General features: G+C 49.0%; 1 protein-coding gene across 14 annotated transcripts in view; it reads left to right on the top strand.

The window, feature by feature from the left end:
- Positions 1-17,128, top strand: part of TEAD1 (TEA domain transcription factor 1) — a 260,920-nt gene that overhangs the window by 194,338 nt on the left and 49,454 nt on the right. For 10 of the 14 annotated variants that reach the window (XR_013442421.1, XM_078058393.1, XM_036087873.2 and 7 more), the window contains 5 exons: positions 6,098-6,109; positions 6,926-7,060; positions 8,185-8,231; positions 9,102-9,163; positions 10,274-10,398. Coding sequence is in view for 13 of the 14 variants with exons in the window: in XM_078058393.1 (XP_077914519.1) it covers positions 6,098-6,109; positions 6,926-7,060; positions 8,185-8,231; positions 9,102-9,163; positions 10,274-10,398 (381 nt within the window). In the remaining variant the exon portion in view is untranslated. The remainder of the gene's footprint in view (positions 1-6,097; positions 6,110-6,925; positions 7,061-8,184; positions 8,232-9,101; positions 9,164-10,273; positions 10,399-17,128) is intronic. The other 4 variants (XM_078058394.1, XM_078058392.1, XM_078058391.1 and 1 more) reach the window with 1 other exon arrangement.

The raw sequence follows: 17,128 nt of genomic DNA, 5'->3' as shown, positions 1-17,128 counted from the left end.
AAGTTCAAATTGTTGATTTAATTCTCCCGGAGAGTTCAGGAACTTCGCTGGGGCATTGCTGCTGTCTACAGTGCTACTCCCTGGTTGTATCACCACTGATTCCAGCCAGGAGTGGGCCCGTCCACAGGGGAGACATGCTTCACTTCATCCACTGGGGCTCCCCGCGGCCCCCTGAGCCCCTCTGCTCCTTCAGCATCAGCTGTCCATGGTAGCCAAGCCCAGGAAGCCCGAGCCGACCGCCTCCTTGGTCTCACCACCAGCCCCGAGCCACTTGGCCTGGCCGTGCGATTCGGAAAATGATACGCTGCCTCTCCTGCCATCTCCCGATCCTCACGGGGTTCTTCGGCATTCGCAGCATGCGCCCTGTCTCCCCAGCGATATTTTCACTGCCTTGTTTTTAGTTTAACTGAGTTAGAGCTAAGATGGGAGACCGGTAATGTCTCGTGCTTGGGTGTGATGGAGTTAGAACCACTCGTCAGCAGTGTGGTGACGTAGAGCTCACAGTGTGAACTAGAGGACTGAATGCGTGTACCTTTCTGTTTGAACCGAGCCAGGTCTGGGTTTGCTTTTTAAGGGCAACAGAAACAGCCTCGTTCTCTACTTGTATCCCTTTCTAGAGACATCCCATTGTTAATGGGCCTCCAGTGTAGACAGTGCCCTAGAGGAACATGGTGCTGAAAGGTTATGGAATTGGTACCAGGGCTCCTAAGCCTTTCTGGTCACCTGGGCCCCATTAGACTCCCATGTTCACTGAATGGCAAGGCTGCGGGCATGATGTGGGGTGCTTAATGCAATTCCCAAAGCTGTCCTGAAAGTGGGTGTTCTTGTCCTCAGCTTAGAAATGAGGCAGAGGCTTAGAATGGCCAGGTGACTCACCCAAGGTCACAAGACTGAATTTGCTCCCAGGGCTAGCTGGCACCAAAACCCAAACTCTCTGCCTGATGATGTCCTGCTGCCTCCCCAAAGAATGCCTGTCAGGGATGAGGGCTCATTTCCCTGACTGAAGATGCTTCCGTATTGTCTCCCTCACCGGAGCCCCCTCTTCATGCATGTTTGAATTAAACAGCAGATGCGTGGTGGGAGCTGATAGTCTGGAGCCAAACTTGAGCCTGCTGCCGGCATGGGTTCCTCTGACTTTTCAGGGGAGATTGACTTATTGCCTCTTGTTGTCGCCTCCCAGGGGAAAGGGGGCTGTGGTCAGAAGGGTGCCTTCCCCCACCCCTCTTCCCCCCCCCCCCTCCCCGGCACCCAGACCTAGCTGTCGCTGACCTGAATGCCAGGCTTCCTGGTAGAGTCATCAGGCACACCTACAAATCACCTGGCTCCTCATCTACAATCTTTTATGATGCTAAGCCCCACATTGGAATTAAAGGAAACACTATTGACAATTATAAAATACTAAATATAGCTTAGTACATTTAAAAATGAACAATGGTAAAAGCCTTGAAAATTTTTTCTTTGATGTGAATGGAGTCTTTGGCATTTGGAAATACAATAAGATGAATTAATTGCTACTCATTACATGGGAAGTCAGGAGAAGTATGAATGTGCCTTCCCTCCTTGGCAATAGCTGTTGTCCAACCGAAATAGCCCCCTTTTGTATTTACTCCTGCTTTCTCTAATAATAAGCAAATTAGAGATCATGGCTAGAAAAATTCAAGTGCCCTCCATCTTTTCTCCCAAACCATCATAGAGTTTTGTGATGTTTATCTGCTCAGGGGCTAGCGCTAATAATTGCAGAGGTCATGTGAATCCACATAGTGCAAGATGAGAAACAACATCTGCAAGATGACTTTTTTAGAAGAGTATTCTGTGTTTTGTCTTTTTTCTGAAAAAGTGATTTTGCAAGCAAATTGCTATCTTTCCTCTCTTGGATTATATTTTTGTATTGCTGGGGAAAGTATATTTGGGGAAACACGTTTAAGGGCTATCCAGAGTTTTTGAATCCATAGTCTTTTTTTCAACGTTACATATTTTTCCTGATGTATTGGTGGACTTCCCCATAAATAAAGTAGACTGGAGTCTTTACGTGTTAAATTGATGGCTCCTGAGCAAGCTTTTTGGAGTATGTTGATGTAGTTTGCTGTTCATTAACATTCCAGATGTAACAGCTATAATATGGTACATGCAAGCTCATGAACCTTTTAATATTCTCTTTAAAATTTGTTGATGGTTAGTGCCGGAAGATGATGAGATAGTTGATTCCTCGGGATAATCAAAGGCCGAGGAGGCAGAGGGAGGTGGGAATAAGACTCCCATCCAGTCTGGAGGCTGATTTCATAAAATGTCCTGGAGTTTGAGACCCACACTGCTCCAGCAGTGTGCATTTCTGATATGGCTGCCTTCCTGTCACGTGTATTCCATGTAAACACTTCCCAAACATGGTGCACATTTAAACCGTAACGAGGAGGAGTCTGCGGAGCCCAGAGGCGTAGCAGCCGCCGTGCTCTGCTTCATGAAATATGAAAGCCTGTTTACTAAGTGACAATAACCATTTGAAAGGTTTCGGGCTGAGGAGTTTATGCGTGACACAGCCTGCTGGACCCCGTGTGGCTGAGGTGGGGAGGCCATTGACAGCATGGCGTGCCAGAAATTGGACAGGGAAGAAAGGCAAGCGGGCGCTGAGACCTGCGTCCCTAGGTACAGTGCTTTATCTGCTTTGTCCTCAGGTCAGACGGGCCATTTGTTCTTAGCAACCCCCCATGTTTCCTGCCCCATAAATATTTTTCCACATTTCAGGTCATGGGCTTGAGTTAGAGTTCTGTTGTAAAAGGGAGATTTGCCTTTTCTTTCCCCACTCCCCAAACATTCAGCTTTTTGTGGCCTCTTTCTTTGTCATCTTAGGGATGGAGGGACTTCAGATCAGTATTGAGGACTCCGTGTGAAGTTGTCCAGGCTTTTTGCTAGGACACAGCGTTCTTGTTCGTGCATGCTCGTGTAGAGACATACACACACTGAGAGTATTTCCCGTAATCTAAGACATCATAGGCGGTAACTCAGTATTGACTTCATAACAGTTTTTCAAGATAAGACAGTGTGCTCAACCTTAGTAAATCTCATCCGCATTTCAGAAGTGTTGGTGTGAAAACCTCTTAGAATAAAATTATTCTGGTGTACAAATGCAGCCTAGATTTTTAAATTTACCTTAGCATCAGTTATTTGGGTAGATTAACAACTACTTCCCTTCCCCCTTGATTCTGGGGTGAGCAGCAAGAATGGAGTGCAATGTCTCAAAGACCAGCATCTCAGACCAGAGAGACACAGAGAAGCAATCTCCTCGGGTCTGACACTTAGAGTTATAATTTCTTCAAAGCCAGGCGTATATCTCTGGGCTGAAAATGACAATTTAGAGGCCCTTCCGTTGAAGTCTCTCAGCTTGGCATCCTTCCGTTCTCCCATTTCAGATTAAGTGGGTCTATAGCGAGGCTCTTGGTTCCGATCTCGAGATATCGCCGGCAGGCCTTATTTGCAGCGTTGCTTTAGATTTTAAACAAAAAAATTTTAATCCTTTTAATTTTCAAATATGTATTTTAGATAAAGGGGGAGATGTTATTAAATGAGAAGGTAGAGTATCTCCACTTCAAAAGGTAGGAAATCACGGGTATAGACGTTTTAGTCCATTTGCATAAAATTGCCTATTCTCAGATAGCTAGGTCAAGTGCAGAAAGAACCTCTACTTGAGATAAAATTTCCTCTCCACACTTGGCTTTCTCTCTGTTAGGATAGACAGCCAAGAGCTGCCCAAATTTTAACATCTTGCTGTCTTTTCACCAGTTCTTTCGGGCTATGTTTATTAAGATGTATTTGCTTATAAATGGAATGCACACTCATAGCAGCAGATACTTTCAGAGCCAGAAGGGCTTTAGGGCATCAAATGCAACCCTTTATTTCATAGATGAAGAAAATTAGAGGGTTAAATGACTAACCCAAGGTAATGAAGCCCATTAACATCAGGCCGAGGCAGGTGTGGAGCTGCATCTCCAGACTCCCCTTTACGGGGATGGAGCAAGTTGGGGAGACAGGAGTGACTGATTTGCTCTCCTGCTTTTGAGTATCTGTTTCATTCAGGTACCTCCTGGGTCATAAGAGTCCAACCTGACTTTATTTAGCAAAAGGAAATGGCCCTGTCCCGAAGCTGGGTGACTTAAAGAGCAAAGCTGGTGACTTTTCTCCTTTCCTCGTTGATTGATTTCCTTGTTTAAAAAGAAAAAAAAAAAAGTATCAAACTTTCGTGAGCATCTTCAAGAACTTTTCCATCAGCCTAGCATAGGGGAGCATCTCCAGCACCTCTGATAGAATAAAAGCAGGCTTTGGAGATGTGGGGGACTCCTTTCCATTCGGACCCCGACTTTGGATTCTTGAGTCCCTCCCCCTGAGGGTGCACAGACACTGTGTCTGGGGGAGCCGGGTCACCCCCGCCATCAACGTTTCATGAACATGGAGGCCCATGACGGACTTCTGGAATAGAGCCAAGCCCACAGCTCTTTTCCTAGTTATTCCTCAATTTGCATCAGCCAGACCAGCAAGAAGACTGGGCTGTCACTGTCCCAGCTCCCCGAGCCTGGCCCCTGGCAAAGTGGTAAGGCTTGATCCTTGTGGTGGACGGCACCTGTGGTTATACCTGTAATGTTACGTTCGCTCAGAAGTCATCTGAGGGCGTTTATAACCTCTCATTAGGGGTTAGGTGGGTTGGGGGCTGGAGTACAAGGTGCCGGATCCAAAAAGAACCCCTCAGTGAGTTTGTATTGATGTCAAGGCACTCCTGACAGAGAAGGGTGTCGTGGGACTGGAGCTGGGTTTTCTGTTCATTAGCCTGGGTCCCCCTCTGCGGGGATGATGAGGCAGGTGGCAGGTGCAACCACAAGACCAGCGAGGAGTAGATTGACTGGCACTGAGATCTGTGTGTGTCAGGTTCTGTTTGGCTTTAGGGCATTTGCACACCTAGTCAGTTTATTCCACTGACATCAAGATTTGTCTTTTTGGGCATCTCAGTATCTGAAATGATTCAGCTCGTTTTAAAAAAAAAAAAAGCAAAACAAAAACTTTAACAGAGGAAGCTAGCTTTAGGTAGAGCATTCAGATGAGCAAATGGGGGCTCAGCTCAAGGAATGCCGTCTGACCCGAGGCAGCAAAGCCCCACACTAGCGCCTGGAGCCATTCTGTTGGGGATGAGGGATCCTGTGGGCTTCCTGGGCCTTCACCCTGTCCTTAAGCCGCAGCGTATGCCCTTCAAGACGATCCCAATGACCACGGACAACCCCCAAAAGCTCTTACATGAGGCCCATTACTTTGTCAGTTGAGAGCCAGAGAAATGGATAAAATGTACAGTTCTATGCAAGTGTTAGGCTCTTTTCCAAGGGGTAATGTAAGCTTTTTGAAAATTCACATGGTGTTCCTGGCAGTTATGGGATCAAGTGGTGTTTCTACCTTGGGAGCACTTAACTTGATCTTTTTTAGAAGCCCCTAGTAGTTATTTTGTAGGCTTGGATTTTTTTTTTTTTTTTTCAACTTCTCCCTTCGGCCCAGCCTCTGGTACCTCAGGATGCTTATGAGTCACCTTTGGGTAAATCCGCACACATTGAAGCCAACTCCCAGCTGTGTCTTAGCCTGAACTTTTCCTTGACCTTCACGCACTGACTCTGAGTGGTAGCTGTTTTAGCCACTCTCTTTGCTTTGGTGCCACCATTTTGTTCCTGTTCCGATGGAGTCTGGCCTGGTAGAGATTGTATAGACCTTCCGTGAGCAGCCAGGCACCTTGACATGTTTACCACGCATGAATTTCTGCCTGCACCATCAGGATCTGTCACACACCTGGGGGCTGACCGTTTCTCCATCTACACTGGGGAAGCCACAGAACCAGCTCGAAGGGGTTGGGAGTAGTTTTTGAAATGGGTGGACTGGTTGGTAATTGCCTCTCTAGATGGTTATCTGGGTCATACATTCCTGTTAAAATGTGAAAAAGACCCAGAGTCCTATGCATTCTGTTGTACCCCATATTGTGTGTTTGTGTAAATATGTGTATTTTTTAAGTGAAGAAGAAAAATACCTCTCCCTTTGTCCGCAATTCTTTTAACAAACTGTTTATTGTTGTATCCAGGTAACAAGCATGGTAAGTATTTTCACCACATTGAGTATTCTGTATTTTAGCTGTGCTTGGCAGACTTTTTGGCTAGCTTTGTGTTACCAGCCTTGGCTTTTCTAGAAAAGACCCATTTAGGAAAGGGAGAAACCACTTGCCGGGTAGCGTCCCCTGTGTCCTTGGCTATAGAGAGAACCCGTGTAGCCTTAGACCTCCATGGTGGGGGTACCTGAGAAAGCATGCGCCCCCGCCAGCATGCTGCTTGGCCCCGTCATGGCCCCCCACCCGCCCTGCTGCTTCTGAGCCTCCCTACCAGGTGTCTGCCAGGGCTCCCGGGCCTCGCATGCCTCCAGCAGCTCCTGGGACTGTGGCCCCGTGACAGCGCCCACAGACGGGGCCTGCCCACACCCTGTGGACGGTCCTACCCCAGATCCACCACCCCCCTCTCCTCTCTCCCTCTTCCCATCTGTATGCTTCAGTGCAGGGCCTTTTGGTTTTTCTCCCCCTTTCCTTGAGTGTGTTAAGTAATTGGAGAAACCTCCCTTTGGAAGCTGGAAAAATAAATACATTGTCCACTCTTCTCAGAGGCTTCCCATTCTTTTGAAAAATGGATTAAAACATTTTTTTAAAAAAAATCTTGCCACTGGTAGTCTCCATAAAGGTTCAGAGTTACGGTAGGTTGAGTGTGTTTAGCCTTTTGGCTGTGTTTATTTACCCGTGCATGTTTGCTTCTCCGGCCTCTTCTGTGGCTCTGTATTTAGTCCATGTGCTCGTGGCTGTGCCTGTTGAAGCTGCCTGGTAGCCGTGTGTTACGTATTAAGTCTGTGTGTCACTGTCACCTTCAAGGATCAGACGGCCAAGGATAAGGCCCTGCAGCACATGGCCGCCATGTCGTCGGCACAGATCGTCTCGGCCACCGCCATTCACAACAAGCTGGGGCTGCCTGGGATTCCACGCCCCGCCTTCCCGGGGGCGCCGGGGGTAAGTCACAAGCCCGTCCGGTAGGGGTGGCCCCTACGGGTGAGGGGCCGGCGTGAAGCCATCCACCTGGTGCTTGTTCTTGGGCCTGGTGTGAGGTCGGGGAGGACCACCTGTGGTCAGCTGATGACGCCAGGTGCACAGTGGTGAGAGGGAGGGGGCGGGGAGAGAAAGCTAGAGGCTGGGATCCTGGGCCCCAGCAGATATGGAATTAGGTATCACTTTGCTGGTGCCCTTCTGGGTTGTGATCTGCTTCTTCTGCTTTTTTTTTTTTTTTTTTTTTCTGGCCCTTGCTCTCTTTTCCTATGCCTCAAGGTCCCTTTAAGGGAACTAACCCTTAAAGGAGCAAAGTATTCTATTACCGTTTTCAGTTTGCATCTACCAAGGGCTGAGAAGTTAATGTTATAATCTCATTCATCTTCGCAATAATTTTAAATGCCTCTCATTGTTATTGCCGTCTTGCAGATGATGAGGTTAGTGAGTAAGAAAGCGAGTTAGGTAATGTGATCATGGCTAGTGCCATCAGGACTCAAACCCAGGGCCTTGTGACTCGCTCTGCAACCCCTTCTACACAGGCTGCCTGTCCCCAGGGGGTGGCAGGCACCAGAAGCCTCAGGGAGGCGCACAGCAAAGGGGGTGTCTGCATTGCTTCTCGGAGCTCTTGGCCTCTGGTTCAGAGCTTTGTCCTCTCCTGGCCGGGCCCGTGGTGCTGTGAGCTGAGGAGGCAGAATGTCACACAGGGAGCATTTGCGAATGGAGGGAGGAAGAGGAGGATGGGTAGGTGGGTGCATGGATAAAGCAGCCGGATGAGATATTTGTGAGCCCCCTGTCATGTGCCCAGATCTCGGGTAGGTGTCAGGAGAACACGGAGGAGCTGCTGTCTGGTCCCTGCCTCAGGGCAGCTATCTGGAGGAGGAGCTCCGGGGAGGTCTGGGCTGCTAAGCCAAGGATGCAGGTTGCTCTCTGGTGCACATCGGTAACCACATCTGCATCTAGAGAGGGTCACTCAGCAGCGGACAGACAATCTGAGCCCACTGTCTGTAGCAGGGGTTGCAATGTGTAGACGTCCTGAACAGTGCTTTTGTGTGAACTCATAACCCTGATGCCTCTTGCCTTTTGCCTTCCAGTTCTGGCCAGGAATGATACAAACAGGGCAGCCAGGATCCTCGCAAGAGTAAGTCTGGGGAGGGGCTAGCCGTCACAACAAGGGTCTGGTCACAGCACCGCCTGGGTGGCGTTTCCCCAGGACCAGACTGCCTGGGGGCTTGTGGGAGAAAAGAGATTGAATCTGAGATCCCCAAAGTCATCTCCCATCGTCCACTGAGGCCAGTAGCAGGAGAGAGACTCAAATTGGTCTAGGAGAGGCATAAACGGCTCACTGCTGCCTTAAGTGTTAGTGCTCATCCAGCTGGGAACAGGGAGAGGGGCCCCGGGCCTTCGTGGCTTTGGAGGGCTTCCTGAGAAGCCCCTGTCCGAGAGAGGACAGTGGAGGCGCTCCTAGAGCCCGGCGCATCCTGGCTTTCCTGGGGGGTGAGGGCAGCTAATCGACAGTCCTACTGGTGCTTTGAGGGCAAGGGGAAGCTGAGGATCATCTGGAGATAAAAGCAGAAGGGAAGTCCTACCCACCTGTTCTCAAAAGAACTGAAGCTGTTCGGCCAAGAGAAGGAGAGCCCGAAGCATGTCCCAAACCTCGCCTGGGAACGGTGACCCCTGACCTCGGTCACCACAGGGACGAGAAGAGAGGTTTGATGAGATGTCACAGCATACGGGAATCAGGCTGATGTCTCCCAGCTCGTCCCGCTGAAGTGGTGTGAGGCCCGATGGTTTGGTCCCCAGCACCCGCTGGCCCCTCTCACGCAGAGAGGGTAACTGTCTCTGTCTCGGCAGAGCTCTGCCTGGGCTGTGTCAGCACCTGCAGGCGGGGAACCTTACGGGGGTGGGGCGGGGTGCAGTTGGGCCCCTAGGCCTGGGAGGCCACGGCCACACCTGGGGCGTAGCCACTGCTCTAGTCTTGACTTCTGACTCTCCACCCCTCCCTCCCCAGCGTCAAGCCCTTCGTGCAACAGGCCTACCCCATCCAGCCAGCAGTCACAGCCCCCATTCCAGGTGAGTCTGCAAGGGAGTCCCCCTCGGAGGACCATCCTGCGCAGCTGGTGGCTGGGCCCGTCGCTTTGCTCCCCAGCGGCCTGTCCCTGTACCTGCAGTGCCTTGGGCGCCCCCTCCTCGTCCCTACCCTCCTTAAGCCTGGAACTCAGAAGCGTCACAGACGTGTTCAGTGCCCCCAGCCAGCTCCCAGGAGTTCTTCAGTTGGGTTTTTAAAGGAAAGGGAAGCCAGCGGCGCCCAGCTGGCGCAGTCCGTAGAGCATGCCACTCTTGTTCTTGGGGTCGTGAGTTTGAGTCCCACATTGGGCATAGAGTTTACTTAAAAAGGGGAGAAAAAGGATTTGGATATGTTAATTATATCTCAATTAAAAAAAAAAAAACTGAAAAAAAGAAAAGGGAAGCCTGATCACTTTCACCAAGGACCCTGGTCACCCATGGAAGGGGAAGTAGCTGTGGTTCCTTCCTCATCATAAACAGGCTGAATTGGACAGTTCAGATCTTGAGGGCAGATAGGGGATAGGCCAGCCTTTATTATATAAGTAGGTTTCAGTTCCTCGTACCCTCTCTTTAACGAAGAGCTTCCAGGGAAGCCTCGACTAGCAACCCGGAATCTGGCCAGCCCACCTGCGCTGCCCCCCCACACGTGTGCACGTGGGGTCACTCCGTTGAACTGTCTGTTACTGAGTCCCCCGAAAGGACATGCATTCACATGTTGTGCTCTGTTCCAGTATCACGGAGCATTCTGAGTAATTCTGTAGTGCTGGTGACCACAGTCTTAAGGAAGGAGATGGGCAAACACAAGAAGTTTCTCGGGGGATCCTTGCAGAATTCACTTCAGGCTCTTCAGCCACCCTGGCCTTGGACCCCAGCCGGCCCCTTGTCCGGGATGGGGTGTGCTCCAGCCCTTAACCTGGGCCGAAGTTAACATTGTGAGGAGCCTTCTAGCGTTGTGCCTCTGGGTCCTTGGCCAGAATCCCCCCACCGCCTGACTTCATTCTGCCCCTGGACTCTGGTGGAGGGGGGCAGTCGTTTTGCAGGGCCCGGCCCCAGCACTGGCCTCAGGCCCGAGGGGAGGCACGGGGCCTGCTTTAAAGGTGATGATTGGTCTTTCAGGGTTCGAGCCTGCGTCAGCCCCAGCCCCCTCGGTCCCTGCCTGGCAGGGCCGCTCCATTGGCACAACCAAACTTCGCCTGGTGGAATTCTCAGCCTTCCTTGAACAGCAGCGAGACCCAGACTCGGTGAGTGTGCTGCGAGGTGTGCCTTGAATCCCATTCCTGTTCACCTTCACACTCCTCTGCCTTCCTGCTCCTTTCCCCCTCCCTCGTGCCTGCCAAACAACCTGGGTCAGAAGAGCCAGACTTTGACTTAAGTAAAAAAAGGTATTTCTATTGACAAGCAGATAGAGTTGTAGAGCCGAATATTTATGAGTGCTCTGGACCTCAAACTCCAGGGAATGCTGGAGCTTGAAGGGAAGGACTTTAACAGGGCTCTTGTGTTTAGGAAAATGTAACAGCAGGTGACAGTTCTTGAACCCTGACATGTGGCTGGCACCGTGGAAAGCTATTTATATATATATGGTCATGCTTTACACCCACAAAAACCCCATAAGGGTCGGTACCGTCAGACAGATGAGGAAACAGAGAGGTTAAGGAATTTCTCTGAAGTCACACAGTTAATATCTGCTAGATTGGAGATTCAGATTCATGTCTTTAAAACTCAAGCCTAAGCATTTAGCTGTTGCTCTGTGCTGCCTTTGCAAGTCTGTCTTTGCTCAAGATAGCAAGTGGTTCTCTTCTTACGGAGAAGTAACAAGCTGGTATTTTAGTTCGATACAGAAAGCGATGCTTTATGACATAAGCACCAGTCACGTTGGCATCTGGACTCTGTCATTTTTCTTCTTTGCCGTCTTCCCTGCCCCGTCTAGTTCCCATCACGCCATTGTTTCCCAGCCCAGCCCATCACTTCCCATACATATGTGAGCCCCCCTTCTTTCCCACCCAAGAATCCCCAGACCCTTTCTTCACTCCCACTCCTTGGCTGTGCGTCTGTGCGTTGCATCTGTGTGTGGGTGAGCCCTAGGCAAAAATGCAAAATGCAGGAATCAGGAGTTTGTCTTCGGGATCCTCACCAACTCCTTTTCACGTGCCCTCTCTCACCCCACCGCCCTGATCTCTGGGGCTCCCGATGCGCAGAGGTCCCACGCTCTCTGTGTGTTCACTGCTTTGCTGTCGTTCTGTCATCAGGAGAGAGTGTCATGGATGACTTCACCATCTGTTGTAAATACCGACATACTGAACAGTCGGAGGTGACCTCTCTGGGGTCTTTGTACTGTAGCTCAGTGGAAAGCCTCTGACTAGGGAGACGCCACAAGCCATCACCAGAGTGGACACTCAGTGGACCCCTGACATTTCTGTTTATGAATTGTGAACTCTGGGAGTTGGTAGAAAAATAGAGCCTGTTCCAGAATTAGGAGAAAAAAGTGAAGAAAGAGATGGAAAGTAGGTCATTAGGTCCATTGAGGCAGCTTATTGGGACGAGGAGGGGAAAGGCCAGCTGGATTGCTCTTCACGTGTGGCCGAGTGGTTTTATAAGAAGCGTGATGGTGATGGCATAAAATCCTTCTCTGTGAGAGGCACTGAGATATAAACAAAAAAGATTACCCTCCTGATTCTTTGTTTCTTGTTCTTTCTGGAAAGCATAGGGGGTTCTTTGGCCGAAGACTGGATTTCAGCCCAGCGATGCTTTTCGCTTTGCCTAACTCGTGTTGGTAGGACACCTTGTTGCTTACAGAGTACGCTGTAGTTGATATTTCATTCTGTTTTTGTAGTGCTCCATGAGTAGATTCTGTTTCCCCCATTTTACAGATGAAGAAACTGAGGCCCAGACACATTAAACAATTTAGAATGTTTAGCGAATAAGCAGAGGGATCAGGAGCCCAGATCTATTTCATTATACTCTTTTCACTACTATAAACCACCCCTAGTTTTGAAGTTCTCTCTCTCCAGTCTACATATCTCCTGTGTGAGCCAATCTCTCTCTTTGCTTTTGACCATTTTTTTAAAGAACAGAGCTCTTCCCTGTTTCCCTGGTTAAAAGACGATAGAATATTTTATCACAAAAGTTTTTTTTTTTTTTTTTAATTAAAAAAGCCTATGGCAGCCCCCTCATGTGACTGTCCTCCCCATTTATGGACCTATTAGGGCCAGGAATGCCCAGTTCCTCTTTCTGCTGTTAGTGTTTATTGGGCTTCACATTGAGAACCACTGGATTCATTCAGTCCAATCCGTAAACGCTTAGGAGCACCTGCACGTGCGTGTAAGGTGCTGTCGCAGGAAGGAGCCCAGCGTGGCACAGACAGGCACCGTGTCTGCCCGTGTGGGGTGTAACGTGTAGCCAGAAGACACACACGAGGTCATTGTGAAGTGTGGTGACTTCTATGAAGGAAGAGCACTGAGCGCTGTGAGTGATTAACGGGACAGGGCAGGCTCTCTTGAGGAAGTCACCCTCACCCTGGAAGGTAGGGGAAGAATAAGGGAGAAGAACATTCCAGAGGTGATGACTCTGAGTCTAGAAAGCAGTAAGAAAGTTGGTGAATAGTTTCGTAAAGACAGGGCCCCCCGCCCCCTTGGAACAAGTCCAGAGATACATCATGTTTCATCCATGTTTAGGATTACGCATGATAATCGGACTGGTTCAACTGGATTTGGCCTTTTACTGATGAATGGAAAGGTTTGGCTCTAAAGATTGGACTTGAGCACATGACTTCAGAGGCCCTGAAGTAAATGCAAGGCCTTCTGTGAGTCAACACCCTTGGGCCTCTTGAGAACATAATTATACTTTATGGGGGGCATGAGTTGGGAACTGAAAAAAATTGGAATTCATTCAACAAATACTTTTTAAACACTTCCTACATGCCAGCCACTGTTCCAGGTGTTAGGGAACTAATCCTCATTCTCCTGGAGCCTGTGTTCCAGAGGAGAAGAGGCGAGAAGTGCGCACGCGCACCCATTACATAAGGTAATGTTAAGTGCTTCTGTGGAGTAACGGCCCTTCTTCACTGTTTGAAAATTACTTGCTCTTTAGATTAAAAATGTATAATTTCAGAAAGTAATAGTATCTTCTAATATATATGTTAGTGTTTCTGGCTTGTGTCATGATTTATTTATTTATTTATTTTTTAAGAATTTATTTATTTATTTGACAGAGAGAGACACAGCGAGACAGGGAACACAAGCAGGGGGAGTGGGAGAGGGAGAAGCAGGCTTCCAGCTGAGCAAGGAGCCCTATGAGGGGCTCGATCCCAGGACCTCGGGATCATGACCTGAGCCGAAGGCAGATGCTTAACGACTGAGCCACCCAGGCACCCTTGTGTCATGATTTTAAAATTAGGTCTATCAGACTGTGCCAACCAAAGCTCTATCACTGTTGTGACATCAAGTTGTTACATTGTTACACGCGTGTCACTTTTGATGTGGCTTCTCACATTCCTGTGTCGTAAACACTTAATTTGCAGCACGAATACACTTATTTTCACAAAAACGCTTATTTTGCAGTGCATTTGCACACAAATGAATTTAATGGATACAAATGAATACATGGGGGATTGTGAATAATAGCATATGAATTTATGTCAGTAGAAATGTGAGGGTTTGAAGGATGGTTCTCCTGGAAGAAGGAAGTGAGGGGACCTTGGGAGAAAAAGGTGATTAATTGAAATGGGATTCATTGAAATTAATAATTCACAAAATTATTTAAAGCACTGTGACAGTGTCTCAAGCACCAGCTTCTCAAATCGCACAATGTGTGCTTTATTTTGCAAACACGGGGTGCTGATACAATGAGTGTGTAATGGCACTTCAGGACCGAGGTCACACAGAAAAACTTGGAGCTTGTGGATGGGTTCTTTGGTTCTCAGACTTTCTGTGGCTTCTCAGACTTTAATTTTACTCTATTTTTTTCCAACGACAGGAGAACTTAAAGCCATCTAAAGTAAATTCAACTGCTACCTTTTAACAAAGCTGGATATACAGTATTTAAAATACAACATCAGACCTTAAGCTTGTTAATTTTATAAGGAAGCCAGCAAAGGGACAACTAGTTAAAGGTCCCCAAACCATTTCAACTTTGTGTTTGTTTTCTCCAAATCTTTGTCTCCATACAGACACAGACACACATTTCCCCCCTACCAGCTTCCAAAGGCTTTGGCTCTTTGGAGTCAGCGAGCTTATAGGTAATGGTGACAAACGCCAAACAAATAAATTAATGAGCTGGGTGCTGTGCTAGTTTTCATTAGTGATCTCTTTCATCTTTGTCACAGCCCCGTGAGGTAGGTAATTCTATTCCTTTTTATGGAAGAGGCCTGGAGAAATGGCCTGTCTAAGCTAGTCCGCGGCTGGGGCTCGAACACACGCTTGTGTAGCAACAAGGGCAAGAGGAGGACCTGGTTCGTTTAGTCCCCAGGCTAGGGTGGCCTCCCTGGTACCAGCCATTCTGGAAAATCACTCTTCAGTTTACGACGTACGTGCGCATCGCCACCACTGAAGACTTCGTCGTGACTCGCCTGTCCCTGGTGGCGCTAACACCGGTAGACCTGCAGGACGGTAGTGGCGACCGCAGCACCGTGCATCATTTTATTTAATCCCGGGACACAGCGTGCCCCGTGGGAGCCCGTCAGCTGTCATTGGAAACAGGATTGCGGCCCAGGTCTGTTGACTGCAACCCGAGATGATGACCAAAAGGCTGCAAGATCCCTTTGTATCTGAGATGCAGCCTGTGGCCCGCTGTAATCTGTAAGGCGCTAAGGAAGAGTCGTCTGGGGGATGAGCGCCCCCTGCTGGCTCTGCATCATGTACGAACCAGACGGCAGCGTTGCCCCCCAAATCGGAGGTTGTTTACATTGGTGGAAAACCAGCAAGTCAGTCCCTCTGTTACCTCTGGCTCCACTTGAAGCTAAGAGAAAAACAGCAGAGGGTGAGGAAAGGAAGGAAGAATCTAAACAACAGAGACTATTTTAGAAGTGGTTAGTAATGCTTGGAAATAACGCTTTTCTACATGATTTCAGTGTTACCTATCAAAGGACTTGAAGTGTTGAGTGCAAGGACCTCCACCCAGGGTGGGCCATTTAAAAGCACCTTGCCTGAAATGTGGCCAAGTTAGGCAGCTGCTCCTTTAGGCCGATGAAAATATGGCGTGTGCATGGGGAGTGGTTTTCCTGATAAAGCCTAGCAGCCTTCCTCCACCCCTACCCGGGGGCATGGCGGGTGCCTCTGGCCACGTCCTGCTCCACAGCTAGCTCAGACTCCCAGGCACAGCATGGCACATTTCATGCCCGTGGTGTGCTGGATTCCGGAGCGAGCAGCTCCATAAGCAGGAGGCGAGTGTGTGCGTTCCCTTAGGTAGGAGTTCCTACAGCCAGGGAGGGGGAAACCGTGGGATGGAGAGGGAGGGACAAGGTGGTGTTTCTGTTTAGATTTTGAAGCAGCAGGGTCTTGCAGAATAAGGAGGTGCGTTCTGTGAGGTGTACGGGAACAAACCTGAACAGGGAAGGCACAGCTCAGCTCACTCTAGGAAATACCTTTATATATCATAGCAGTAGTGACAGCCACCAGCACTTCCTGAGCTGTGTTACAAGCACCGTATGCCAAGTATGTTGACGTGGATCCTGTGCTTCTCTCTAGTCTGTCAGTAAAGGAACAGAGGCTCAGAAACATGAGGGTACATTATCAAGATCCATCGCCAGGAAGTGGCCGTGCCAAGGTTTGGCTCCACTCTGTGTCCTTAACCACCTCCCTGTACTTTTGAAGAAATAAAGAAATTCTTCAAACAAAGACAGCTGCCTTCCAACGTACGAGCTCCCTAAGCACGGGCTGGCTGTCGCAGTGCCCTTCACCTTGGGTAGAGAGTTGGCCTGGGTTTTCCCTGAGCTACTTTTCCAACTTCTGCTGCTGTGATTCTTCTCAGGGTTTGGGGCAAAGGGGAAAGAAGCAAAGAAGGTTTCCACCTGGACTTTAGAACACATCTCCCCTCGCCCTGTAGTGGCAGCATGTTCGTTCTAGTGGAACGAGAAGGCTGGTATCTGGATAGCTGTGTGAGATTTGGGGCAAACGCGCTCAGCCTGACTCCGGTCTGTGTGTGGGCACTAATGGTCTCATTGTATTGCTCTGACAGTTATGTGAGTAGCGTCCCTGGACCACATCGAGGATGCCGCAAATGTATTTGTGACCTGAACATCTTGTAGTAATGTAGCTGAAAATTGGGCCAGAGACATGGAAGGAACCAGGCTTGAGAGGATGTGCTCACCAGGTGGTTTGGACCCTATTGAAATTCAGGTGGAAACCAGAAAAATTTTTTTAATTAATTATGATTTGAATATGTAGTAAATTCACACAGTCCAAAATCGATAAGCATAAAAGAATGGAGAGAGACTTCCCTTCCTTCTAACCACTGTTGCTAGATTCTTATGCATCTTTTTTTTTTGAGAGAGAGAGAGAGAGAGAGAGAGAGAGAGAGAGCACGCGCAAGAGAGCGCGCCTGCACACAAGCTGGTGGGGGAGGGGCAGAGGCAGAGGGAGAAGCAGACTCCCCGCCGAGCAGGGAGCCCGATGTGGGACTCCATCCCAGGACCCTGGGATCATGACCCGAGCCGAAGGTAGCTGTTTAATGAACTGAACCACCCAGGCACCCCTCTTATGAATCTTTCCAGAGGTTTTAATACATATAGAGCATAACGTGAATCTGTATTCTCCTACCTCACTCCCCTTTTGAAAGAGAAGCTGTGGTCTGATGTGTGTTTCAGGAAGCTGACAGCAGGTCAGAGAGTGGCTGGGGTAGGGAAGTGACTTTCTGGTCCAGGTGTTGGGTGGCAAGGACCAAACCAGGGCAGCGGCCTGGCCATGCCCAAGGGGGACAGAAAATAGGGAATGTCAGGGGAGAGACATCGTGTTGAGAAAACTAAAAGGCCTTGGGGAC

The sequence above is a fragment of the Halichoerus grypus genome, chromosome 11, assembly GCF_964656455.1.
Source record: "Halichoerus grypus chromosome 11, mHalGry1.hap1.1, whole genome shotgun sequence".
Taxonomy (NCBI): Eukaryota; Metazoa; Chordata; class Mammalia; order Carnivora; family Phocidae; genus Halichoerus; species Halichoerus grypus.
The sequence above is the reverse complement of the archived record's forward strand: the minus strand, read 5'-3'. Positions and strand labels throughout refer to the sequence as shown.